Source organism: Hypomesus transpacificus, chromosome 2 (assembly GCF_021917145.1).
Source record: "Hypomesus transpacificus isolate Combined female chromosome 2, fHypTra1, whole genome shotgun sequence".
In the NCBI taxonomy this organism is placed as follows: Eukaryota; Metazoa; Chordata; class Actinopteri; order Osmeriformes; family Osmeridae; genus Hypomesus; species Hypomesus transpacificus.
In genome coordinates, this window is record NC_061061.1 from 9,868,361 (window position 1) to 9,896,200 (window position 27,840).

The window sequence follows — 27,840 nt, forward strand, 5'->3', positions numbered from 1 at the left end:
TGGTTTCTGCGTAGTCTGTATTTTTTTGATTTTCATAAAAAAAACATTTACAATTCACAGCCATTTAAATTACAACAGCAAACACAAATCTTAAATAGACTTCTCATCATTCCTTTGTTCATTCAGCCAGGACAAGTAAACAACAGTATAAATGGTAATTTCCCTTATATTTGCAGTCCGGTGCATTGAATACAGTGGCCTTACAAGTGAAAATGCCTAAGAGTGGAAACTCATCCTCCTTTCTTCAGCCTAACTTCCTTATTCTCTTTTTGAGTAAAGTAACATAACTAGATTAATTAACACCATATTCCCAGGATGTTAGCAGATGTCTTATTTCTAGTTTTCCAAATATAAATCTCAGCATATTGCTCTGAATATGACCACACTTTATTTTCACCCGTCCATGACTGGATCCATAATAATCCCTAAGAATTAGTTGCCTGCTGTTCCGACTTGATTGCAGTAGTCATTACTGCCCTCTGCTGGTCAAGACTGCTTACAGCGAGCGTCAGTCAGTACAAAGTACACAAGATAACCCGTGTTGTGTCAGTACAAACTGCCCTCGTACAAATCTTGTAAAAATCATCCCAAATGTACAGCTGAACAAGTAGAAGTGTGTATGAGTAAACGTTAGAATCAGTGCCATTTTCAATGTTCAACCTCAGTTTAAGACTAAGCAATATGAGCGCCGTTGCAATTTCCCAACTAGTTACTTCACAATGTTGCTGGAAGCCAGGGAAACTAGCAAGTCTATACAGGAAGGGAGAAAAACTGGAACACAAGGCATTCTCTCTTAATGCTCCGCTAAAACAACTCTGCTAATAAAACAAGTTGCAGGTTTGATGAGAAAGCTGGCATTACAGTGTAGCGTTGTAGAAGATAAAAATAATATGAAAATCCTATATTCTTTTATTTTGCACTTGAGAGAACTTCAAGTGCAAAACTTCTACACAAGGCTGAACCACAAATAAAGGGTCAACATTTCAGGAGAAAGGCCTCACGGGTACATGAAGACAGCAACCTGGCAGGTGGAGAATCCATGGGGAACAAAACACCTCTAAAAAGTATATCTTTTAATATTTAACTGATCGTGATTTGTGGATTTATTAACTTGTGTGGTTTTGTGAGAGACGGGGATGGCAAGCAATTTAAAAGTCCTTCACAGTTATGCTGGGCCCTAAACATCAAATCTGACCCTGTGAACAAACGAGTCAAGGAAAAAAGAAATCACTCAAAAATATGCGAAATGAGGTAAATATGAGCAAAATCAGGGAAGAAACACACAACATCATACATGTCATTGTCACGTCATACATACCACCTTTTCGCTCCTAGTTTTTATATTTATTATTACATCAGTCGATTTTCAAAAGTTCATCAGCCTCTGACTGAGCAAGCCTGACACAAAGTTGAGTCAACCACGCCACCAATCTTTAACAAGGAGTTTTAAAAACAAAACAATAAATCCTTCGCGTGTCAAAAGTCATTGTGATGACTTTTGTGATGCATGGATGTCGGGAAAAATGCCTTTGCCTCTGTCTGGTTCCTTCCCTGCGCGCCGCTGACTCAACCAACGTCTGTCCAGCACATCATTGCTTGTCAAAAGTTGACGAGTCACTGTGTTTAGGATCTTTTTTGTTATAAATTCCCTCCAAAAAAGGGACTGCATTCCTCTTTTCCACCCAGCACAGACCAGGTAGAGGTTCTGACTGCCCCACAACAGGAGCACCATCTGTGGTCGAAAGTCCTCATACCCGTCAGACAGACTTGTGTCTGTCACCTGTCATACCACAGTTCAGGTCATGCCTGGTTGTGTCCTTCCTGTTGATGTCATCTGTAATTTTTTATTTGTATTTTTTAAGACATTGACCTCCGTTATGCTCCTTCACTTTGGAGTTTCCCCACTCAAAGTCAACATATTTACCCCGAAAGAAGCTTCCAATCGAAGTCGCGCTGCTCAAGTCTCATCTGAGACCAACTTCACCAAGGCCCAGTTGATATAATGAATTACAGTCGAGGGCAACTAAAACATGGAGTAACATAGGTGTTTTTGTCCTCGAATTCCCAGGTTTTCACTGTTGTGAACTAAAAGTGCTAGAAGTCTATTTACGACGCTATGGATCTTTTTCAGTGTGCAGTTCCCAACCAAACTTCAACCACAGCCCAATTGCACTTTAGATCTCCTAAGTGTCCACTTGATATTGGCTCCCACCAGTAGGAAACATCCTGCTTAAAAGCAAGGCGGCGCAGATTCTAGAACATGGTCAGTAATATGCATAGACGGCAGTTAAGCATCAGGGCCTTGTTAGGATTAGGGTTGGGCGATATGAAATGTGTTTAGTTTGACCTGCAGTATATGACCTTTGTAGCTGGGAAAGCCAGGCTTCAAGAGACTGTTAATGCGTTGCTAGCATAGATATTCATAGACTTCTGAACTCCCAGGGGTTCACACAAACAAGACCCAGTGAGATGTGTGAGTGAAGACTGGTAGCCAGGCTGCACAGGGGACAGCGGAGAGGTCACAGATGGAAGGAACGAACGAAGGCAGTTGGATTTGAATTCTGCAGCTAGCAAGCGCCTCTCCGTCCTCCTCTACCCATCTCCTCCTGAGGGCCGGGCAGCGGTGCTCCAGTGAGTTGGAGTCAGCAGCATCGGATGGGTGGGGGATGCAGGTGTGGGTGGAGGTCTGCAGGCTGCAGGCTGGAGGGAGTGGGCAGGTGCAAGTCTGTGTGGAGGTCTCCAGGCTGGAAGGAGGCGAGGGGGGGGGCACATCAACACTCGAGGGGGAGGAGGAAGCTCCGTCGGCAGTCCACGGCCTTGGGGCTCGGCGGCTGGGCCCGCTTCCGCCGGAGCTCGTCACGGCCCAGGGTGCCGCTGAGCCGCGAGTACGCCGACTTGTACTTCTTATCGAACGCAGCTGGCGGGCGCAGAGGAGAGATGGAGAGAAGACAGGAGACATGAGGAAAAAAACAAGGACTTTGTAAACGTAAAGAAAACTTCCATCTCGGGGTGTCACCTACCCACGTGGTCTTTGCCCATAGCAGCTAGTGTGAGAAAAAGCATCTCCCTGTAGAGACTCCTAAAACAGACAGATTACATACAGACTCAACCATTTGTTCATCCTCCAAGTGTAGTTAAATTATTATAAAAAAATTAAAAAAAGGGCATTTTGCTTTATTTGGACGGAGAGTGGTGAAGAGTGACAGGAAATGTAGGGGAGATAGAGAGAAGGGACGAAATGCAGAAAATGACTCAGGGGCCATATCCACCGCTCACCTCTGTATCCTGGGCGTGCCCGGTTGCTTGCTGATGGTGTCCAGGAAGAGGGTGACAGCCTTGTGCACCTCGTTCATGCCGACCCAGCGCAGCACTTCCTCCAGGAAGCTCAGGGTGAAGGGGTGGTTGTGCTTCCTCCAAGCATGGCTCCGCATTGGCACGCCACCTGGGGGTGGAGGTGGATGACGGGAGGAGAAGAGGAAGGGGAGGGATGAATACATACAGTGATTAGGGATAGGATAGGACGGGGGGAGGGGAGCGTGGGGTGATAGAAGAGGAGAGAGAGACAGGGAACATCACAAGAATGACAGAAGAGGAGAGAGAGAGATAGGGAACATCACAAGAATGACAGAAGAGGAGAGAGAGAGAGAGGGAACATCACAAGAATGACAGAAGAGGAGAGAGAGAGACAGGGAACATCACAAGAATGACAGAAGAGGAGAGAGAGAGACAGGGAACATCACAAGAATGACAGAAGAGGAGAGAGAGAGACAGGGAACATCACAAGAATGACAGAAGAGGAGAGAGACGGGGAACATCACAAGAATGACCCAACCCCGAGAGTCTTTCGACAGATGCCGTGTCTGACAGGAGGGCTGCATGGTCTTACTGTGTATCCTCCAGAGGATGTAGAGGGGGGGCCAGTGGTCCGTGTCTGGGACCAGGGTGTCCCAGAGGAGCCGCACCCTCACAGAAGAGTTCTCCGACTGAATTACGCAGAAACGAGAAGAGAAATGAGGCAAAAATGAAACAGGATCTAAATAGTACATGATACACTGTAGTACGTGATATCTGAGTGGGGCGCTACTCTGTCAATGCAACTTCCGACGTGGCTCTTTATTTTGTGTGTGTGTGTGGGTGTGTGGGGGTGTGTGTGTGTGTGTGTGTGTGTGGGGGGGGTGTGTGTGTGTGTGGGTGTGTGTGTGTGTGGGTGTTTGTGCGTGTGTGGGGGTGTGTGTGTGTGTGTGGGGGGGGGTGTGTGTGTGTGTGCATTTCTAAATTCTTCTTCTTAAATGTGCAAGAATGCTTTATTGTTGAGACTTGTCGAAGGAAAACCTTTTTTTAACTTTACAGTCTGTCACAAAGTATCTGGTATCTTATGTATTAAAAATAAGTGAATCAATCAAAAATATGCAAGTACTAGCCTACATGTAAGAGCTAGAAAGATCAAAGATCTCATCAGAACATATATATTTTTTCCACTAGTCCTACCTGCGTGAGCTGGTTGGCCAATGGTGGTGAGGTTCTGACCAGCTGGAGGAGGTTGCTGGGCAGACCCAGGCGCTGGAAGTACCAGACCAGGTTCCAGAAGATGATGGAGTGGCTGTCCAGGAGCAGGGCCTGGGCCAGAACCGACTCGCCCTCGTTCTCCAGCAGGCTCTCCAGCTCCTTCCTCAGCACCAGGGGGCTCAGGTAGGCCACCGTCACCTGGGGGGCGCCCCCTATCGAAGAACCCTGAAGAAACCATGAAGGAACCCAGTGAGATGTTGCTTCTCAAATGAATTCAGATCCTGCTCATCTGACAGATGCCCAAAAGCTTCAGCGAAGCAAAGCATGTGGAAATATAAAATCTACTTGTAACACAAATGAAACCTATATAAAAACCGAACTGTGCTCCACACACTGTCCAGTACAACTCTGTCCAGTACAACCCTGTCCAGTATAACCCTGTCCAGTATAACCCTGTCTAGTATAACCCTGTCCAGTCCAACCCTGTCTAGTCCAACCTGGTCCAGTCCAACCCTGTCCAGTCCAACCCTGTCCAGTATAACCCTGTCCAGTATAACCCTGTCCAGTCCAACCCTGTCCAGTACAACTCTGTCCAGTACAACCCGGTCCAGTACAACCCTGTCCAGTATAACCCTGTCCAGTATAACCCTGTCCAGTCCAACCTTGTCCAGTATAACCCTGTCCAGTATAACCCTGTCCAGTCCAAGCCTGTCCAGTATAACCCGGTCCAGTATAACCCTGTCCAGTATAACCCTGTCCAGTACAACCCTGTCCAGTATAACCCGGTCCAGTATAACCCTGTCCAGTCCAAGCCGGTCCAGTATAACCCGGTCCAGTATAACCCTGTCCAGTATAACCCTGTCCAGTATAACCCTGTGTCCACAGTGATCCCAGAACACCAGGATGGGCAGACAGTTACCATGGTGGTGCTGCTGCTTTCTGAGTAGCTGCTGGTCTCCGAGCTAGAGTCGTCCGTCACGCCGTTGTGGAGGTGGCGCAGGGAGGCCTCCGGGTCGCTAGGGGGCCTCATGGCTCCGCCCACCTCGTCCTCGGTGTTCAAGTTACCGCGCTCCAGGCTGGAACAGTGACAGCACAGCCAAGGTGAAGGGGAGTGGGTAGGCGTAAGGGGGGTTTGGATTCGTTAGAAGATTGGGCGAAGAGAGGGAGAGAGGGCAAGGTGGGGGTGGGAGGAGACGTAGGGCCACACCTGTTGATGGGCCCCAGGTCGCAGATCTCGGCGTTGAGCAGAGGGACGAAGGTGGACAGGCAGAAGGGACAGCTGGAGTTCAGGTTGGAGTCGTCGGACGTCCAGCCGGCCATGATCTCCTCGTCGTACACCAGGCAGTCGCAGCTCCGACACAGGGAGCAGCTGGACATTAACACCTGAGCAGGGAGGGACGGGGTGGGGGTCATGACCTGAATGTAACGCCACGTTGGCATGACAACTGGAGTGTACCACCATTTCAGCGGGGGTAAAGTACCAGTGTATTTGGATAGAGACTATTTGAATACAAAATAGAACTACTACTAGCCCTATATGCATTTAATACAAAAACATCTATATTTAAATAGTAGTACCACCATAAATACTCTTTATGACAATACAATATAATGCCAAAAATATTAAATACTGAGATACTTGGCATGCTGTAGTGTCGGTGGTTTTACCTCCAGGCCTGCCCCCTCCTGGTTGGCGTCCCAGGACTTGCGTAGAGGAAAGGCCAAACTGGCAGTGTCAGCCAAGTCCACGTCACTCCCCACTGACAGAGAGCTCTGCAGGACCGGAGAGGTGGTGGGACAAGAAACGGTAAGAGATGTCCGCTACAACAACCACTAGCCTTTACACACAACTTCCTAGGGTCCTAAGTTCTTTTCAAGACATTTGCATAACCTAAAACCATGAAACAGCCCCCTCCCCCCCCCCCCCCACACACACACACCTCTGAGGTAGCGTTGTACAGCCTCTCCTTTGCCTTCAACAGGGTCTCGGCCACCTGGGCCTTGCGGGACTGCCTCTGCTCGGATATCCTGCGCACCCCCGGCCCCCCGGCCCCGGGCTTCCGGTCGTCCACGCTGGCGGCCCGTCGGACAGACGTCCGGTGGCGCGTGGGCGTGAGCAGCTGCTGCAGCTTCCCGGCCAGGCCGCCTCGGCTGGGTGACGACACGTGGTTGTAGTTCTCGTCGAGCGTCTTCTTGCTGGCCGTGTCTCGGGGCCCCGGGGGCCTGTGGGAGCACACACACATGGCAGGGGGCCGCGTTTCAGAGGGCTGCTGGCACAGAGACTACTGAACACTTGTATTCACGATTGATTTGATGATCATATTAGAATTTCATGTTTGGTGTATTGCTTAGAGTCATTATTCATCTACTATAATGGTATATATATATCATTATAGTAGATGAATAATGACTCATATATATATCTATATATGTGTGTATAAATGTATATATATATGTATATATATTGTGGCACACGGCAGGGAGAGGTGAAGGGAGTGGTGGTTGAGGGAAGGTATCTGGCCACCCTTGAGCCATGCAGGGACTTCCTGCAGCAACGAGACAGGCTGTGTCTCGTTGAGCAGTTAACTGATTTTGTGGTGGCTTATAAAAATGTATATGACCAGAAACGTGGTTGTATGAGAAGGATTAAAGATACAACTGCATTGACATTGGACTGCGTGTGCCGGTTTATTACTCAGCTTGATGCTGTGGAAACCCCACACCCCCTCAACCTGCTGCTATATATATATATTTTTGATGGTCATTTATCATCTCCACTAATCGGTCTTCCTCTTACCGGCTGTCTCTCTCTCCAGGCTGGCACCTGCAGTCAGGATCAGGGTCGGCCGTCTCGTCACACTCCTTGTAGAAGTTGGAGAGGCACACCTGGCTGCGGCGCACCAGGACTCCACCAGGGGGCAGGGGAGGAGGGGTGGAGCAGTCCCTGGGCCCCACGGGGGGCTTTCGGGACGAGGCGCTGCTCGAGCCGTTGGTCCCCGTGTTCCGTAGCACGGCCTTCTTCGATAGCTTCAGAGTGGATTTTTCTGGAAGAGAAGAAGTCGTTTTTTGATGTGATGATTAAAGAATGGGGAACTTGCTGCTTCTTGAGTAATTTGTTTTTCTCCAAAATGTTTCAGTCACTTACTGTCTGTGGAGGCTCTCATGCTGTTCAGGCTGTTGCTCTTTACCATAGAACCGCTCAGGGATTCGTGGCTGGAGCTCTCACTCAGGCCACTCCAGCTGGACTGACGAATCAGGCTGGAGTGGGGGCGGGGTTGCTGTTGACTGTTCATCACTAAGTCTAATTAGAAAGACGCAAAAGTATATGCATAAAAACCTAGCATTTTTTAAACTACATTTTTTCCATAAAAGCTATACATTTTAACAATAATTGTAAAACACATTTTTTTTATCCTATCCAAGTTGTGACCTGAGCGCGAGCCAACCGAATCGCTCTTCTGCCGCTGTTTGATTGGCCGTCGGAACTGTGCCACCGCCATTAAGACGTTGCGTAACTTTGCCCAGAGCAGACGGCCGCCCTGATTGGTGGAGGGCCACTTGCTCTCCAGCACGGCCTGGGGGGAGAAGGCGGAGCCAGAGGAGAGACGGTCAGCATTGACCAAACTTAACACTAACAATCTTAACATTACATTTGACATTTTATTTAGTTAGCAGACCATAAAAAAAACTGACGTACTAAGAGAGCATATCAAAACGTACAGCAGAAGATAAAGGATCTGAAGCTTCAGGAAAGTACAGTATTCAAGGAACTGTACTTATTTACTGTACTGTACAGTCTGTATTTACCATTTTTGCTACACTGCAAAGTAAAAGCCCATGACCTGGCAGCACATGCAATGAACATCAAGCAGCATCTCTCAGACTGGATCCCAGAGAACAGTCAAGTCTCACTTTGTTGTAGTAGCCATAGGTGATGGTGTTGGGTGTGATGCCAGCTTTCTTCATCTCCAGGAGCACTCTCACAGCCAGGACGGGCTGGCCATACTGACCACACAGCTGCATCAGGATCCTGTAACACACCTGAGGAGACACACCAAGGGAAAGGGTTGTTGTCAAAGACCAATACATTCATTACCACTGGTGTGACCTTAGTAGAATTTCTCGACATGACCATGCGTGAGAGTGCGGGTGGAGGTCTGGTTTTGGTGGGCTAGCGTGAGGGCGTCTCACCTCGTCCGGTAGCACCACCTTCCTGGTCTCCATGTGTTTGAGCACCTCGTAGGCCGTGTGGAGGGCGCGCACCTTGGCGCTCTCCGCCCGCACGAAGGTGGGCAGGTAGATGAACCACAGGCCGTAGCAGTGGCCCAGCAGGCATTTAGACCACATGTCTGGCACGGCCGAGTACTTCTGAGCCCGCTTCTGGGCCAGCTTGATCTCCTGAACGGGGAGGGGAGATGGGCTTTCGTCACTACTGAAGGGGGCGAGCTCGCCGGCAAATGCTACTCATTTGCGAGTTGTTATCGAAACATTCCGGAAGCTTCATAAAAATGGGTTGTTTGAAACAGTATGTATCTGTGTCAGGAGAACTGGTCCTTTAGTCTTGCAGCACTTCCCAAATAAAATGTCTCCTAGCCGAGCAGTCATGGGGGTGCTCACCCAAAATACACAGAGACACGATGCCTGCGGGCTTTGAATATTACATGAATGATAAAATATGTATATTCATAAAAATTAGAAGAGCACAAAGAGATTGTGAGACAAATTATTTCTTCCCTACTCTCAATTCAGGGAAAGTGGCTTTAGCCAAGTCTTAAAAACCTTAAATCATGACTTGTTTTCTGTGTCCATATCAATAAAGCCTATAATAAGAAAAACAATAGATTGAAAATATATATATTTTAAAGGCCCTATATTCATAATACACAACATTTCCGCGTTGGTAGGCGTGATGCTGTTGGCCAGTGGGTGTCGGGTGGTGGGTGGGGTACCTGTTTGGTGCGCCGGGGGGCAGGGCTGCTGGGGGCGCTGCCCTTGGCTGGGACGCGGAGCTGGTCGTGGGGCCGGTCGAACAGCTCCGGCCTCAGAGGAGGGAAGGTCTCGTAGCTGCAACAACACAGCGGAGGCCCGGTCACCAGACACCCCCATGTGTCGGCTGGGTGGAATTTGCCGCGTAGGTGTCCAGCGGATATTCGGTGTGTGTGTGTGTGTGTGTGTGTGTACCTGTAGAGAGCAGGAGGTTCCGAGCCGTCTGGTTCTTGGGGCTCCTCTGGAGGCATGATGAAGACTGTGTGTTCTCCGCTGTGCGTCTCGTCCAGGTCTATGAGTCGGACCTCCTCGGGCTTCTCCACATCTACCTGCTTACACACAGACACACACACACAAACGGTAGCATACACAACAAACAAACAAACAGTTGACACACACACAAACAGTATGAAATTCTGATATTGACATCCATGACACATTTGTGATGAATGTATATCCGTGATCAATTCAAATACAAAATAGACCTCTGAGGGGAATCCATTTGGAAAACACGATTCTACCACGACATTACGCGACAATGACAATTAATACGTTCACGCACACACTCTCAGTACCTAAAAAGAACAAGAAAAAGCAAAGACAAATTGTGCGACACGTGCAAAACCCCTTCAGACAGACCTTCTGGACACACTCGTCGAAGAACTCCAGACAGGCGTGCCGGTCGCTGACGAAGGAGCACTCCTCGATGAACTGTGAGAACATCTGGGTCCTGGTCAGCTGGATGTAGAACTTCTGGTGGTTGCGTTCACGAGACTTCAGAAACCCTAGACCAGGAGAAGGTTACGATTTAGACGCCTGCTGAGGAAAGGCAGGAACAGCAGTGTTCCTTCCCTAAAAATGGGACGGAGGTCTGTATCTACTTGACCATGGGAGTCGCAACCATACACATGGGGTGCTCATGCCTAGTACAGACACACACACCCCCGTAGCCCCCTTCCCCCGTAACCTCCCCCATCCCCCGACACGGACCCTGCAGGTTGAAGAGTGAGCTGCAGTCGGTGGTCCTGTCCGAGGGGGCCTGGGTGATGGGCAGCAGGTAGGTGCGGTAGCCCTTCAGCAGGGAGCTCATGAAGCGCAGGAAGGCCTCCTGGATCTCCAGCTCCAGCTGCTTCTGGCGGCCATAGATCAGGTCGTAGTCCGTCAGCAGGTACTCCAGAGTGGCCTCCTCCTGGCCCGGGGTGCAGACTGGGGGGGGGAGGGAAAGGGAGAGAGAGAGAGGGGGAGAGTCAGAGGGGGAGAAAGAGAGAGCGATGAAAGCCAGAAGACGAAGACCATGTTTCAAACTATGAATTATTCAACGGAATATTTGAAACGAATGGTTCCATAATGCATGAGAAATTATCCCTCACATTTGTTCTGAAGCCCCAGATTGGAAAATTGGAAGCCCACCAGATCGAAACAACAAAGAATATTGACAACAGAAGGGAAGAGCTGTGAAAAGCTGTGTCTGTGCTCACTTTTCTCCAGGGTCTTGTGCAAGTTGGTGAGAGAGTTGAACAGAATTTTGCCATGCTTCCTAGGCAGCGATCGCCATGACAGCGGCTTCTTGTCCTCTGTCCTGTAAAAGGAGATAGAAAAAGAAGCTATAAATAATCCTGAAACTGTAATTAAGCTTAACATGTTCTCGCAGCAACACTGCGCGGTTTCACGCCCTATTTGAGGAATGCGAGGGCCTCACCGAGTGCGGCGCGCTTTGAGAATACTCACTGAAATATCGTGTTGGTGTCCAGGTCGACGCACACCACGTCGGCCGGGGGGTCGTAGAGGTCGAAGTAGCTGGAGTGAACGCCCACGATGAAGGGCATGGGGGCGTTGAGCACGTCCGCCAGCCGCAGCGGGCACAGGGGGATGTATGGGCACTGCCAGCGCAGGGGGAACGTCATCTGGAGGAGAGAGAGAGACCAGGGGGACGTTAACGCACACCCCACCCCCTAGCAAAACTACATATAATGACATTTCAGACGATATTCACGTAAGAAGTCTTGGACGCCTGAGACGACTGCACGGTACTGTATGCGAGTGTGTTTGTGGGAGTCAGATGGCTGAGCTGTTAGGGAATCGGGCTAGTAATCTGAAGGTTGCCAGATCGATTCCCGGCTGTGCAAAATGATGTTGTGTCCTTGGGCAAGGCACTTCACCCTACTTGCCTCAGGGGGAATGTCGCTGTACTTACTGTAAGTCGCTCTGGATAAAAGCGTCTGCTAAGTGACTAAATGTGTGTGTGTGTGTGTGTGCAGGGCTGTGAGGCGGGGACACTCACAGACACCAGGGCCTCGCTGACGGAGGTGAGGACGTCGGGCCGGAGGGAGTGCAGCAGCAGCTTGTGCTCCGTCAGCACGGCCAGCAGCAGGGAGCAGGCGCTCTCCGGCCCCAGGTTCTGCAGCAGCTTCAGGAAGCTGGCACCACTGGGGGAGGGGGAGCAACGCCGTCAGAACCCCGCCCCCCAAAACAGGACGTCCCAGTTTCATTTCATTGGTCACATTCTCACAACATCATTTGGGTTCCATCAGTCGTTTGTTTGCTCAATCGTTTCGGCTGTGTTCCATTCATCCAGGTTGGCGGCTCGGGAAACAGGTTTTGGTTTGATGGGTTTGATGCCCTTTTAAAGCACTCAAATCTATCTCACGGGAGCAAGTCGGGCTTTGCCCAGACGCACACATCCATCACTTACTCCTCCTCTCGCACATAAACAACTGAATCACGTGTGCTTTGTGCTGTCACTGAAGCCACTTACCGCTACAAACGTACAAAGTTGCATGAGACTAATAGACTATTCATCAACTGACCTTAGTGGTAGGGGGAGGAGACTGGCTGGCACAGCAGGAGGTTATCATACGGGGACAGCTGAAAGAGATGCAGTACGAGCACTTTAACATTTTGGATTGACAAACTGAAGTGGCAGAAGATAGTTTGTCCTCAATCTGAGGACGAGAATTCACCCATGCTTTGATTTCATTTCCATAGTTTTCCCTCAATCGGAGTACGAGAATTCATTGATTTGATTTCCATGCACCTAACTGATATCGAATGATTGGATGTTCATTCATGAATCCCCGCTCATGGGTGAAAGCCCATTGTCCACTTTGTGGGACAGACAAGTTCATCTTGAATCACTCAAAACCCAGTTTATCATTTGATTAATCTACAGTACCCAGACAGCACAATTACCTGTGTCTTCCACTACAAAATGTACCCACACTTTTATGAAATGAGTGGAGGAGAGATTGACTGAATTTGGATTGGGTGGTGTTACCCAGCTGTCTGCACAACCTTCATGCCCATTTCCTGTAAGGGAGGAAGTGGAATTGGAAGTAAGAAATACCACAACGCTGCTTGGGTCCATATCAAGTACGGCTCAGTGGGATGTTGCCACGGCAACACAAACAAGCACGTACACGCCGACAGCACACGCACAAACACAAAACACACAAACAGCACAGGTACTTTTAGAACATCCTTTGATCGGGTCATGCCAGACAGTAACCAACTTGACAACACATCAAGAGTAAGAAGAAGGGGCCAATCGTCAGCCGGGGCCTGGCTGCATTCCTGGGGTGTCCACATACCTGCACTAAGATGCGAGGTCTCTGAGGGGAGGGGAACGGGACGTTGTGCATGAAGCTGGAGATGTGCCTGAGGAAACACGACAACCAGATGAGAGACTGACGCTGATGTGTCGACCAATCCAGCAACACTTGTGGTCATGTTGTGTTTAAACAAGTTCAGGCTCATCACCATGAACACGCTTTCTCCCCAGAAGTCGTAACCAGAACACTCACAGAGGGTGTCTCACAGGCTTTAAAACTTTCACTAAAACAACTTCCTTAAACAAAAACCACCGTAAATAAATGTCAAGGTCAAAATCTCATCGGCCAAAACGGCAGCCACTGACTTCTCCAGAGGCAGGACGTGGGGGCCGGAGATGGAGTAGCGGTAGACGAAGGTCAGAAACTTCTGGAAGACGCTGAAGAAGGGCCAGTGGGAGAGCACGCACACGCTCTTCTTCACCTGCAGCATGCGGTTGGTGATGGGACGCCGGTCCACCACGCTCACCAGGCCCAGGCGCACACTCTGCCGCTCCGAGAGGCCCTCGCGCGGGAACGCCTCGTAGAACTGGATGGCGGCGCCGTACACCTGGGGCCGGGAGAGGAACACTTAGTGTGAGGCGAGGGCTGAGAAGCAGAGCATTTCCGGCGTTAGCATCATGCTAAGTTGGTTTTACTTACAGGCATGCAAAAAAAAAAAAAAAAAAAAAAAAAAGCTATTTTGTTATTGAATGATGGACGATGAATATTCAAATATTCAAGTGTTTTAATGCCACTGGACGTTCACAAAACTCGATGCTACACATGCAACTACAGTGTGTGTTGCGAGTGAGATATAGCGGAAAGACAAAGATGAATGGAAAGAGCGAGTGAGAGAAAGAGAGAGAATGGCGGCGGGGGGTGCCGACCTTGTCCCCGCAGGCGCTGGTGAGGACGAAGGTGGAGAACACGGGCAGCTGGTACTTGGTGTTGAGGGGCCAGCTCTCCACTGTCACGCCCATGGGCAGACAGAACATGGGCACCGACTCAGGCAGAGGAAACGACTCCAGGTCGGCCTCCGGGTACCGATTGATCAGACCTACACACACACACACAAACACACACACACGGCATCTTAGTCAATTACACTTTAAATTTATAGTGAGTGACTAATAGGCATCCGTGATTCAATTTCACCAAGTGGTTTTATATCTGTACGTGTACACACACTCACCTGCTTCGTAAACCAGGGCATTGGCTTTGGCCACCGCTCTCTTATAGCACAGATACAGGGCTGGACCCCACTGTGAAGCCAACACAATAACAGTGAGATACTCTCGACAGTCCACCTGGTTGCCAATTCAAATGTGAATCATTCGAAAGGGGAATAAAGACCCAAATAGGAAACAGTGAAAGAGGAAGGGTGACAGAGCGAGAGAAAGGGGAAGGACTTGAGATGAAACGGCGACAGATGAATCAGGGAGAGGAAACGAATGCTTTGCTGCCCAGAATTGACGGCACCGCTGCTCACAAGATTAGAGGGGAGAATGTGAGCGAGACACAAAGAGAGTGAGAGTGAAAGTAAGAAAGAACGAAAGAAACGAACGAGGACAGTAAATAAGGGCACTCGGTGGACTTACTAAGCCGAGAGACAAGACAATTCAAGTTTAGACAGCGGGGGGGGGGGGGGGGGGGGGGGCAACTAAAGTGGGAAGCTGCTGACGTCCCTCACCATGCCAGTGTTGAGGTTCTTGTCCACCCTGCAGAACGTGTGCGGGGCCACCTCTCCCTTGCTGGGCAGGAGGAGGGAGATGTCCGTCACGCCCAGCGTGTGGAGGGCCTGGGAGTCGGGGGCGCGCCTGTACGTCAGGAAGGTGCGGTGGGCGGCTGGCCCCCCCGAACTCAGGTTGGCCGAGCGGCTGTAGGGGGTGGTCTCGATCACGAACCAGCCCTGCTTCACCATGTCCTTGCCTTCGTAGAGGACCCTGGGGGGATAGGGGGTTCTTGTTAATGGGTGCATCTCAATTTGTCTCCTGTGGGACTGTGGGTGGTGCTTTCAGTGGTTCCATTCTGTTTAACCAAACAAGCTTACAAAAGTGGACATTGGACTGTCCCAGAATTCGTTGTGTCCCCCTCAAATTAAAGGTCCCATGACATGAAAATTTCACTTTAGGAGGTTATTTAACATTAATGGCCGGGTATTCCAGATTCGTTAAGAAGCTCTTAACGCTAAGATCTTCTTAGAAACGTTCTAAGAGCGCTGTAGAACGCTCTTAGAACGTTCCTAAAAAGCTCTTGGCGTTAAGCGCTTCTTAACAAATCTGGGAAACCCGGCCAATGTGAGTTCCCCTAGCCTGCCTTTGGTCCCCCAGTGGCTAGAAATTTGGATAGGTGTAAACCAAGCCCTGAGTATTCTTCTCTGCCTTTGAGAAAATGAAAGTTCAAACGCTCAGTTTTGAAAATGTTCCTCCCATATCATCATAAGAGGGAAGGTTACCTCCCCTTTCTCTGCTTTGCCTGCCCAGAGAATCTGACCCGCCCATGAGAAACTGAGCTACGACCTTGCGAGTGCAATATCGTTTTTTCCTCAAGACTGACATCATGGCTTGCAAACGAACGAAGCATAACAGTTGCTCAGTGTTTGGATGTACATACACAACCGACGACTGTTTCCTCAACTTGGGCCGATACAAAGCTGGCCTTGCTGACCGTCTGGATCAGTACCAACTCTCCTTGGTCTAGCTACAAACCTCGGACAAGTAAGTCAACGAACGCTATATCATTTTGTTGCTTTACTCTATATGGTTACCTAGCTTGTTAACCTTAGAATGTGGCTATAACATTAGCTCTGCAGCTAACAGTTACTGTTGCAAATGTAAAGGTAGATTGCATCAAGTATGTGTGTGAATACACACACTAATGCGAAAGTTGTACACTTCTTTGTTATTTGGATAACCGTTCTGCTGTTGTTGGTGTAATGGCGCGCGCGATATCCGCCTTTCCCCTCATTGAAATGACTATGAGTGTGCACCTCTGCAAACCAGGGTGATCAGACGAGCCTAAACATTCTTAGCTGGAATATATACAAAGTAATACATTTGACCTTGTTGTCTCTACACAGGCCAGCACACCCCCACCCTCCACCTTGCCCTGCCTCTCTCCTCCTCAAGCTACAGTTGTGGGACTGTCTCATTGTGGGACTGCTCATAGTGGCTGTTATTCTGCACCAAGGCTGAATTTCGGGAAAGAGACTTCAGATACTGTATTAGGGGACCACTAAGGCCTATATAAAAGCATCCAAAAACAGCATGTCATGGGACCTTTAAAAAGAGGCTTTGTCACCCCAAAACGCCACGAGAAAATAAATTTCGACCCCTCGAAAAAACCCCGAGGCGCGTTGCTCACCCGAGGTCGAGGACAGGGGGCTTGTCGTGGCCGCGGCGGTAGCACAGGTACATGTGCGGGTTGTTGATGAGGCCCGCGCTCAGCTCGGCCGGGTGGCCGGCCTGGGTCTTCTCGATGCAGGTGAAGCCCTCGGGCACCTCCTCGCCCAGGCCGCGGGCGATCACTGCCAGGTCAGTCACGGGCTCCACCGCCCGGCCGCCCCGCTGCTGGCCCTCCTCGTCCAGGGGCGCCGACGACACCCCGGGCGTCAGCCCCGCCACCACAAAGTAGTCCACCAGCTGGGGGCATTTCTCCTCCGTCATGCCGCCTGGTTGCCCGCAGCTGGGGGGCAGAGAGAGAGGAGGGGAGAAGAGGGGGGAAATAAGGAGCGGTGGGGTTAAATTTTTTACACACAGTCACCACATCAGCACACGTTAGCAACGATGCATACATAGGCCGTTCTAGTAAAACCGACAACTATAGCGAGCCTTCAGCATAAGTGCCGTAGCTAAAGGTCTACTCTAGGAAACTTGAGGCTACTTTTTGCTAGGTACCTACGGACATGTCTTAATCAAAGGTTCCCCTATGTTCTTTTGGTGAAAAGTCTCAGGAGCTAGCTACTTAACGCTACCCGGCGTCATGGAGCTGCCCAGTTAAATAGTTATTTATCACTAGCGCTACCTGCATGCAGAAATTATTTGTTTGTTGTTGTTGAATTATTTCGACCCCCCCACCCCCCCTCCCGGTCTGACATGAAACAACCCCCCCCCGGGGAGATAACTTATCTATAGTAATGTGTAAATAGGCTGTATGTAAGTGTACTGATATTAATCAGGGTGAGCAGGGTTGTTTACAGATAGTCTTGTTGAAGCATATAAATCACCTGCTTATTTCCCAGAGAGACACAGAGAGAAACAGACAGACAGACAGAGAGAGAGAGACAGAGAGGACAGAATATGTTAACAAAATCAATGTGTGATTAAACCAACCAAAGCGGGTGGGGTTAGGATGAGACGAGGCTGTGGCGAGGATGGTCGTAAACACAGGATTCCACTATTGTGTCAGACACAGGCTTTTCACTGCTACAAACCCTGTTATGTAACCCGGCCTTTCCCCCTCCCTGTTCGCTAACCTCTCCACCATATTGTAAGGGTTTTTTATTAGTGCGTCAGCTGGCTTCTTCCTGTCCTGTGAGTGAGTGAGTGAGTGAGTGAGTCTGTCTGACTGTCTGTCTGTCTGACTGTCTGACTGTCTGACTTTCTGTGTGTGTGGGCATGTGGAAGGGTGTGACTGACCAGTATCCAAGTGTTTGCAGCCATGGCAGTTTGTCCTGCTTTAAAAAAGCATTTGTGTTGACTGGGCAGTGTGTGTGTGTGTGTGTGTGCACGTGTGTGAAGAAAGACCCAAGTGGGAGAGATGGAGAAAAATCAAAAAGAGAGTGGGTGAGAGAGCCCACCAGGGAGGTTTTCTAGACCGAGACGGTGGGGACGAGATGAGAGACAACTGAGCATGAGCGGAGACCAAGAGAGTGGGCGAGCGACCACGAAACAGAACACAAGAGAGCACTGACTGAGCATGAATTAAGAGCATGTGTACTGATTCTCAGTAATCCCCCTGCTGCTTTTAGTGGATGTATCCAATGGATGTACAGCCCCTAAGAGGAAATGATTAGTAAGCAAAGTATGGCATTGAATAAGGGCCTTCAACCATTACTAGGTCAACCTGCCAAAAGTGGGAGGAGTATGTGAGGCGGACAATAGACTAGGCCTCAAATCAATGAACACTGAGAAAAATCTGAGGAAAAAAATACATCTTTGTTTGCGTTCCCTGAGTATCAGGTCTTGTTAGAAAGAGTCAACAACTGAATGAGTCTTGTGCCGTATTAGTTTTTGAACGTGTGACAAGTTTGAAAAGGCCTTGAAAAAGAGCGAAAGTAGAGGAAATTGGAAGTTCCGGCTTCATAGGTTAACCGGCAAACAGGAAATAAGACACTGGCAGTCTGTTTCCTGCTCAATCTCCAGGCAACATCAGTGACTTCTTGTGGTAATAGGCTCCCACAGGAAACTATGAAATGCATCATTCTTGGTACAGAATGAGGACTATGTTTTTATCAAAATGATCAATAAATCACTGAGGGTTAAGCTAAATGTAAGTGTGGTGCGGGGAGAGGAGGGTGCATAGAGATTTGCCAAGACAACAAAAAACTGGGTGTCACACTTCATGTTAAGAAATTGCTGATCTATTCACGGATAGTTCCCTTATCTATTTTTTTTAATGTTTTTTTGTGTGTGGTAACCTTCTAGCAGGAAAATGGGGACTCATACACAAGCCCAAATCATGATTTCTTTTTTGAAAGAATGAGAAAAACAACGAGAAAAAGAAATAGGAGACAGAAAGAAAAAGAAAGAAAGAAAGCTAAAGAGACAGAGCGAAAGACAGTACAAGCTAGACAAAGGTTCTGTGACCTTCTCGACAAGAACCTTTGACACAATCCTGTCACGATTAGCATTGTTACCACAGCGGTAATACACCACAGTCTTACATATTTGCAGCAAAAAGTGTTTCTGGGTAAGACCCGTGTGAAGAAAGCTGTCAGTTTCACCATTGAGAACCCTCCTCTAAACACCACATCCAGTTTCCTGAATGATGCTCACTGCAATCAGAGATGAGAGGGGGGAAGGAGACGAGAGATAAAGAGAGAGACAGAGAGAGGGACAGAGAGAGGGAGAGATGAGTGCCAGCTAATGGGGGTATCCCCCTGACAGGGCGATGGATACCTCAGAGGGCATCAGCAGCTGAACAGCACCCTGGAAAGAGCAGACATGAGGGGCAGTAGAACATGTCCACTGCCTGCTGCGCAGGACATTGGAGCCAGAAGCTTGGACCATGGTGGGTTTGAGTGCATTTGCGGCTTGAAGCTTGGTCATCAAAAAAACTGTGCTTCCAGCTTTACGTTCCAAAACCATTCTGTACAGCTTTATGGGTCCTTTGCTATCTCTCCGTCCTTGCCTACAGCATTCACACCTGAAACTACATTTGTGTCAGTTTGCATGTGATTGTCATCCAAAAAACATCCAGAGGCATGTAATTACATAACATTTAAACAAACTATGCACTGGAGTCAGGGACCTACGTTAAAGATCATATGTAAAAATATACAGCATATACATTATATATAGGCTATATATAATTCTGGAATGGAATTATCTTAAACTTTTGAACATTTTCTTGAGCAAGAACCTTTGAGGAGATTCCGAGAGTCTTAACAACTTTGGGAGAAACTACAAGAGCCTCCATACCCCTGGACCACCACAATATTTATTATCTTCCTCAAACATTCAGATGATGCTTCTGTAACACAGGACATGACCACATACACTAGTGTCACTGTAAAAAGATCACAAGTTGGTTTCCTCGTTCCTACCAGTCTTTTCCCTCCGTCTATTGTCCTCAATACACTACCAACTGACGAAAGTAGAGTTTTAGACAGCTCTGAGGAGTTTGAACCCCATATAAGTGATAAGGAAGCTGTGAGTGCACACATCTCTTTGTGGCACGGAATTTATGTGCGTGAGTGGGCGTATGTGTAAGTGTGTGTTCAGAGGCGGGCAAGTTAGACTATTTTTCATCTTGTGAGGTAGTTGAGAGATAGAGATGTATTGTACGCGTGTGCGCAAGCAGCACACCCAGGCCCCGAACTAAGAGAAGCAAGGGTGTTACAACTGGTGAACCCGCCCCCCCCCCCCCACACACACACACACACACACACATCTTCCCAGGTGTGAGCACCTGATAAGGACTCCTCAGCCTACCAACAGCCTGGACAAAGAGTCTCTGTTTGGGCTTAGCATCTAGCAATCCTCCCCCTGCCACCCTTGCTTCCCCCTTCTGGCACTAGTCACTCTCTGGCACTTCCTACACACGGCAGGGTCTCTTGCCTGTCATTTCACACATTATTATGCCAGCACCATGGAGATGTTAGTCACAACCTCCAAGGTTCAGATAATTACTGTATAATGGTAACAGTAGAGGAATAAGGAGATTATATACAACATATTAAAATATATAGCAACACCAAGTTCATGTCATTTATGTATATAAATAGATGATGATTGTTTAGGCAATAATAACAGACTATTTTCCCAACCAGCAAAAATTGTCGGAGAAACCACACTGATGAGACTGATGAGACTTTTCTGAAAAGAATTCAAAGAACTCTCAAAAACACTCCAAGGCTCCTTGATGTGACTGCTAGTGCTAGGCGATGCCTTTGCTCTTGACAAGCTAACCTCCTTTGTTGAGCCTAACCTTCAACTCTAGCTGGAGAAACAGAGAAGGTATTATTTGTAAGTGATAGACAGAGAGAAAAGGGAGAGTGAGAGAACAATGGAGCCAAATAAAGAGTGTGTGTTAGCGTGTGTGGGTGGGTGGGACGCTGATGCTCACGTTAAGACAGGGGCTTCGCTACGATGTCACTCCAAACAGGGGTCCGGCTGGCCTACAACGACCTCTTTGTGACCAGGGTCAGCACGTGACAGTGTCAGACGGTGCACACATCACACAACGTGCACGCACGCACACGCATACACACACACACAGAGGTACAAAGAAGAGTTGTGAAACAAAAAGTGGCATCATCTTCAGCTTTGTCACGACTGTGAGAGACTGCATTATCTTACCAGTCTGTTTCAACAGTAGGGATGTCAGACGCTGGCCGCAAAAACTCCTGAAACGAGAGCCACCCAGAAAAATATGGGTGTTTTGCGAGTATGTTGTCACTTCTTTCACTTTCAGACTGTCTTCTGTTTGTAGAGCTCGTCGGAAAATGGGGTTGTAGTCGAGTCAAATAATCCTTACTCTAAACCCTGTCTTATGGAAAGCCGTGTTAAAACAACCACCCAGAACAGCAACAATGTGTTTAGCGTACGGTAGAGCCAAGAGATTAGACTTTTAAGAGAAATATTAGAGGTCAACATGTTGCTGTTTCACAACTGTACAACGACTTCATGACCTAAAACTGTATGTTTGGGGTTATGGTTGTATGGTACAGAAAAGCACCTTAGATGATAGCTCTCTCAACATAAAGCTATAACTTACTAGAAGGGAGTTCCATGCAGGCAGGGTTCTTTGGTTACGTCCAAGATCAAATGATTATGTGGCCGTTTGTACGTTTTTGAAAGAATCCACCCAGACAAGTGCACAGCAGAGGGCTGGGGTAGCACTTTTCCCTTGACTAAAAACCCTCAATTATGGATGGAGGATCCAGCCAACTGTCTAACTATACAAACTCAGGCACCCGTTTCCATAAGCCAATGCCAGTCTATAGTGGCTTACATTTTCTCAAGATAGTAACTAAATAACAGAAGTACTCCTTTCAAATAGACACTGATCAAGCTGGAGGGGATTAATGTCTCACAATCTAAGAAAGCAAACGCGGCGAGTTCGAATTCCAGAAGAATAATAATGATATTTTCCCTGTGGCTTTTCAGTGCAAACAAAATTGATCCTGAATTGTTTATTCTACAATACAGGAGTTTATGGTTGTTTGTTTGTGGTCAAGAAGGCTGTTTGCTACCCCATCTAGGTGGCTAATCAATGCAAAGTGAATTGTGGCTCCAACACAGTCCATTCAGACTGTGAGTGGTGGTACACTGTACACCCACGTCTGAAACAAAACGTGACTAAGCGCAGACTCATAAATAGCTTGTTGCCCTGGTAGATAAACAAGGCCTGTGTCATAGAGTTCCACCCACAGCAAAGCCAGAGATATTTTGAGACACGGGTATAGAGTGGCTTACTCTATACAGGCTATTCTTTCATTTAGAACATGAAATACATTTACATTTGATTTAAGAATATCGTTTGTCCGCTTTGAATAGTTTTGCCAGTTTTGAGTTTCTACATATTGGAAAATAACATATGTTTTATATATATAGCATAGACAGATAGCATAAATGGCAGGATCAAAATCCCTGTCCACCATGCATTACACAACATTATTTGCCCATCTAGAATATAGACCCCCCACAATTAAGTGTGCCATAATTCCTCAGGTAGACTGGCACTGATAACCAAATAGGGAAATACATTAGCCCAGTCATTAGTGTTCACGGTCTGAGCACAGTAACATTAGGCCATCAGGAACGGTGATGTCCCCTGCTTGCCACTTCGCTCCCTCTCTTTTTCCCAGGCCACAACCAAACAAACAAGGTCAAGAATCCCTTCTACACAGGACTAGGCTTTCGGACATGCTCAACCAAGCTGGTTTACCAGGAAGCAACACAACACTGTTGTGTTGAAATTCAACACCGCTGTCTTCACCAACTAAGGATGACAGCAGCCTCCTGAGTTTGATGAACATTCTAGAAATTCTCCTGGGTTCATCCGAAGGCCCACACTGAACGGGCTTCGCGGAGACTTTGGCCTCATTTACCCTCTTAATGTTGGGTGTTTTTCTGTTGAAACCCCGTTCATTCAGCAGCAGTGGGGTTTGTAGACACGCGTGGGTCCCATTGCCTCTGACAGTCAGCAGCACTTATTTCAAACACAGGCAAGGCTATTTAAAACCTACTCAGAAATACACTCACTACCGCTCGCTAATAAAGAGACCCTTCGACTGCTGCTACGGCACCTCTCCTTTCTCTTTGCTTCTGTTTGAAAACTTGACATGATACCCATCCCTGCCTCAATATCTCACTTAATCGACAATGATCCACTATGAGAATTTGCCTCTAGGGGTTTCTTTTCCTATTCTTAGAAATTCAAGGAATTATTGTAAAAATGGTGCTAAAAGACAAAGAATATGGCAGCCCTAACTGTACAAAATTGAGGTAATAAAAGGACGGCAGAAACTTGGGAGTTTAGAACATCTGAAGTTGGCTATAAATACTCCTTGGCTATCGCCAAGTAAGGTGGTTTTTTAAAACTTCATTTTAGACTCCCCAAGCGACAAGGATTCTGCCCAGGTAGAAAACAAAGCCCCCATCATTTTGTGTGAGGATGACAGTTTGTCAGTTGTCAGCTTATGAGCAAGACTCTATAGGCCCACCCTGCATGCTAGGCCTGTATGCTTAACTAATCAAAGTCCAGATAAAGAAGGGCTCACTCCAATCAACTTGAAGAAAATGTCACCGTCTGTGACGCGACTAAACCTCGTTGCCGCTTTGGATTACACTTGTCAAGGTAAACAAAGCAGAAAGTCAAACGGTCTGGTCTATGAGAAAGTGTTACGTGTTCAGTGTGTTCATCTGGATAACACTCAAAAACAGAACGTTAAAATCCTACTTTTAAATTGTATAATGATAATGAGGAGGTATGGCCATTTTTCCTGGCACCTTCTTCTGGTGCAGTGAGACTTGTCGCGATGCTGAATGCAGGTGAAAGTGTGCCTATAGCTGGCAGAGATCACTGAAAGAAGAGGAGTCAGGGAGGAGTGAGTGCCCTACAGCACACACTGCTGCCATGGGAGTTCGACTCTCACAGAGAAACGGGATCTGTGCATGTGTGTGTTTGTGCGCACGTGTGTATCTAGATAGAGGTATACCCTGAAAGCTGCTAATTCATCAAGTGGGAAGAAAAAAGGGGAAGGCAGAGGAGGATTAAAGGGATGGATGTTGGAGAGAAGACAAAGAGCAGGATAGAAAAAGGTTGGTTTATTTGCAGCGGCTGCCAGGTTGGGTTTAGCTGGCAGACGTTGGACGATCACACAGCTTCAGTGGACACATATAGTTATTCACTGACGCAGAGATGCGAGCATGGTCTATAAATGACGCTGGTGCAGTGGCCGCATGCGATGACACTGGACTGTTTCTCCATGGTCAATGCCTACAAACTAACACTAGGTCATCCATTGTCTTGCAACGCATGGCACTGCTGCCCGAAACTCTTCGCTTTTTTGCTCCTCAGAAAATGCCATGCAGCCTACATTTTACATACAAATTAAAGACTACCGTTTTGCTCTTTGAAAGGAACTGTATTCATACTGAGCAACATTTCAACAGTTATGACTCAATTAGATAGTACATCAGTGTAAAGTTAATATGAAAATATGGAGCATCAAGCCCAGATGGCAATAGATTATTGAGGCTGTCCCTTTTTTCCGATGGAGCCCAGGGCTGTACGGCTGTTGAGCTACTCGTAGAACAGCAACTCAAGAGCGGTGAAACCTTTTACATTTTCATGAGCTTGGCTGATCCATGACAGATGATCTGTGATCTTTGATTTACAGATTTGGCTTATGTTGAACAACACAACACAACGGTGTCAGGAGAATCTAGTCCAAATCACAACAAAAGCCTAGAAGAGCAACCAAGAGCATAGTTAGGTGACAGTCAGACAGAAAGGCCACTGCCAATCTCTTCAGACACATAAGTTTGACTACAGTTTAAATATTATGGGCCACGATTGTTTCAGGGAGGCATGATCTCCAAACCAAGACAAGACCAACCAAATCCTATAACTGTCATTCACATCTCTCCACAACAAAGTTCACTTTCTTTGTCAGACCTTTATGAGCTGGAGGTACCTCTGCTGGAAACTCTGTTACCTGGGGCCTTGTAACACCACATAAAGCAGGACCCTAATGTTCCATGGTGATCATTCTAACTAAGATCCACGGCAACAAATCTTATATAAGAATGGCTTAATAAATGAAGACCAATTTCACAATAGCAAAGCCTGGATTGCGAAAGGTTTATTCCCCCCCCCCCCCCCCCCCCCCCCCCCCCCACACAACCCTAACCTTCCCCACACCTGTGTGTGCAGCTATAGGGTGGTAAGTACATGCTATTAAATACATAAGGGGGAAGTGAAATAGGACCAAGCTATTAAGGGGTATTGAGAACTGCAGAATGAGTTGGAAATAAAGCCAAAGGTTACGATAGGGCAGAACTAAGATGATGACTGGGCAGTCAGGACAGTCTTGGATGGTGTCAGACAGCTTTGACTTTGAGTCGACCAATTTAAAAAAGCCTTCTGAATAAACCCTTGTTATTCTTCTCAAAACAACATCAGTTTTCATTTCAGAACATAGCAAGGTTAACTGTGTTAACATATGTCATGGTTATCCCAAACTAAGTCTTCACTGATAGTTTTCCCTCACACAGAAAACAACCTACTGCTGAGATGAGATGTACTGGCAAAGATAGTGGTACATGTTAGGAGAAGCAAAGTAAACACTAAAGGTGGAATGTTGAAAAGCTGGTTTGTAGCTAAGAAGTGACAGAAAAAGCCAGGTCTGGAGAATACACCATCTATAATTAAATAGAAGTTGATGTAGCTTAACTAATAGACGTTACATCTCACTTTAACTTGTACAGATCTTAAGTATAGTTATGGCAAGTACTGTGAAGGTCAATAACATTTTATGGGGAAACTACATTTTGACTTACATTTAAAAGATTGGTATGATGACCGATAGCACCTCGTCTGACACGAGTCGACAAAATTAAATTGCTGGAATCGCTTTGACGTTCCATTCCCCTTTGTTTGCAAGTACTTATAGCAAAGTTGCCAAGGTGGAACAAGAGGTGGCATGTCAGCAAGAGTGATCTCAATCTCAGCTACACGACTCCTGTAGTGTCAGGCTAGAGGTTTGAAAACAATGCGAGTTACTGTCTTCAAGAGCAGAGATCAACACATTTGGTGTCTTTAGAAGTAGGCCATGTGTTTTATGTAGTTGAGCGGCTCGTTTCATGACAGGTTTAGTCATCTGTTCCTCGCAGGTGCTTCTCTTATCTCTGTGAAATCGTATTAATCTATCCTTGACTCTACAGTTTCATCCAATCTGTAAACCTTTGTCCAACACATCTACGGTGAACACTTTCAAAATGATTGTTTCTCTCTGAGTGAACGCATCATGTCAAACAGAGAGACTGTCTCTAGTCGAGAGATGATTGTTCAGTGGTTAAACAAAACAGCAAGCAAGCTAAGAGGCCTACTTAATTAACTGGTATAATGATACTGTCACATAAGGCTTAGAAATGCTAAACATTTATGAAAATACCTGTTTTAGAATTCAGGCATTCAACAACAACAACATTGATTAGTTGACAATTCAAAAAAATACACTGTCCTGTGAAAGGTATTTCCCCAACATAGACAACAATAATGCACATTTTTTGAGAACTGGCACAAGTGGGGCAAAGAAAGAAATTCCCTGTGACATCATGGTGGGAAAGTGATCGTGCTTTCCTCGGTGTTGCTGTTGATAAACCCAGACCGTGACAAGTCAATATGTCAAATTAGGCATTGGTCGCTATAGATTCCATTACAGTATCTTAAAAGGCGTCGCTTTTTGACAGTAAGTCGTGCATTAAAGAAATATGCATAGGATCGAAAATGAAACAACATATGGCCCTTTCTTGCCAGCATATACTTCAAATTCTTTATATAATTATACCCTGCTTACACACCCCCGTTTCCGAATGGAGTTAGCAGGCAACGAACTGACTGTGGTTGAGCATGCCAGAGGCACGGTTGGCTGAAGACTAGAGTTTACCATACGTTAGCTAGCTAACAGTAGTTGCTTGCTGGTATATTACCAACCTCGTAACCTATGCCATGAGACAACAACAGTATCGTTCATAACGGTTTTATGCGTAGTTAGTTTCTAGTTTGTCCAGTCATTTCTGTTCATCAAAAGCCTGGTGGGATCAAAAAATTTCATCGCTGATGCACCGGCGTTATTTCCCAATGCTTCATAGCACAGTAGTAGTATGCTGCTAGCTTGCTAGCTAGCGTAGCTAGAATAACTGGCGTCACAAAGCACGCAGGCAACAAAATATTACAACGCATTTAATTCGCTCTCTTACCTTGTAATCCTTGCTGACAATTCCGATAGCACACTTTAAGTGTCATGGCTAAGTCACATTCAGACATTTGATGTCCATGTTTGCCGTGTTGTGCACTATGGAGGTCGACTTCTAATTCTGAGCCAGTGCAGATACCGTTTCAGTATCAGTCCGCTTCTTTCTGCTGCTGTGTTGGTGAGGCAGTAGAGGGAGGGGTTCTATCTGTGAGCTCCTACACTCGTGCGGCACCAGTGTTAGCTCAGACAGAAAGGAACGCCATGTAATTTTCAAATGTAGAGCGAGACTAGGTCATTTCTTCTTCCATTCAGGCATTTCCCTGTTTCTTATCACAATGAAGCCCTTCTTAGCCAGCTGCAGTAAGATGGCCTTCTCGCATGCATGCAGCTGTTGCCTTCTGTTTACAGCTGTCCTCTTCTGGACAAGTGATATTTAAACATCTTTCTTATTGTGTAGATTCATTCATCAAGTTTTGGTGAGAGGAGAGTAGAAAATAATGATTCGGAAACACCACAAGAAGCCTTAGCCAAACTATTTTCCAATTTCTTTATTTTTTGTAAAATAATGTGAAGGTACAGTCTTTTAAAAATCTTTTTCTTGTTAGGTTTAAG

At 47.1% G+C, this 27,840-nt stretch overlaps 1 protein-coding gene across 1 annotated transcript; it reads right to left on the reverse strand.

The window, feature by feature from the left end:
- On the reverse strand, positions 1–27,530 carry LOC124473278 (DENN domain-containing protein 4B-like). Its single transcript, XM_047028584.1, has 29 exons — positions 27,233–27,530; positions 16,443–16,763; positions 14,770–15,022; positions 14,272–14,341; positions 13,967–14,136; positions 13,406–13,647; positions 13,080–13,146; positions 12,306–12,357; positions 11,774–11,925; positions 11,221–11,396; positions 10,971–11,071; positions 10,483–10,698; positions 10,132–10,277; positions 9,688–9,821; positions 9,456–9,570; positions 8,698–8,904; positions 8,419–8,547; positions 7,937–8,081; positions 7,652–7,807; positions 7,304–7,550; positions 6,447–6,729; positions 6,175–6,279; positions 5,714–5,889; positions 5,426–5,582; positions 4,489–4,731; positions 3,887–3,983; positions 3,277–3,442; positions 3,021–3,079; positions 1–2,917 (listed from the first exon to the last, which is right to left on the reverse strand). Exons 2-29 carry the CDS (start codon positions 16,742–16,744, stop codon positions 2,772–2,774), a joined length of 4,512 nt encoding a protein of 1,503 aa, XP_046884540.1. The 5' UTR covers positions 16,745–16,763; positions 27,233–27,530; the 3' UTR covers positions 1–2,771.
- Positions 27,531–27,840: the final 310 nt, after the last annotated feature.

Bases quoted from the DNA above. Each gene is read 5' to 3' on its own strand.
- LOC124473278 (XM_047028584.1), bottom strand. From the start codon at position 16,744: ATGACGGAGGAGAAATGCCCCCAGCTGGTGGACTACTTTGTGGTGGCG. The intron at 9,571-9,687 runs GTACACACACAC...GTGTTGTTGCAG, and splicing joins GAACCTCCTGCTCTCTACAG to CTACGAGACCTTCCCTCCTC. The intron at 2,918-3,020 runs GTAGGTGACACC...TGCGCCCGCCAG, and splicing joins TATGGGCAAAGACCACGTGG to CTGCGTTCGATAAGAAGTAC.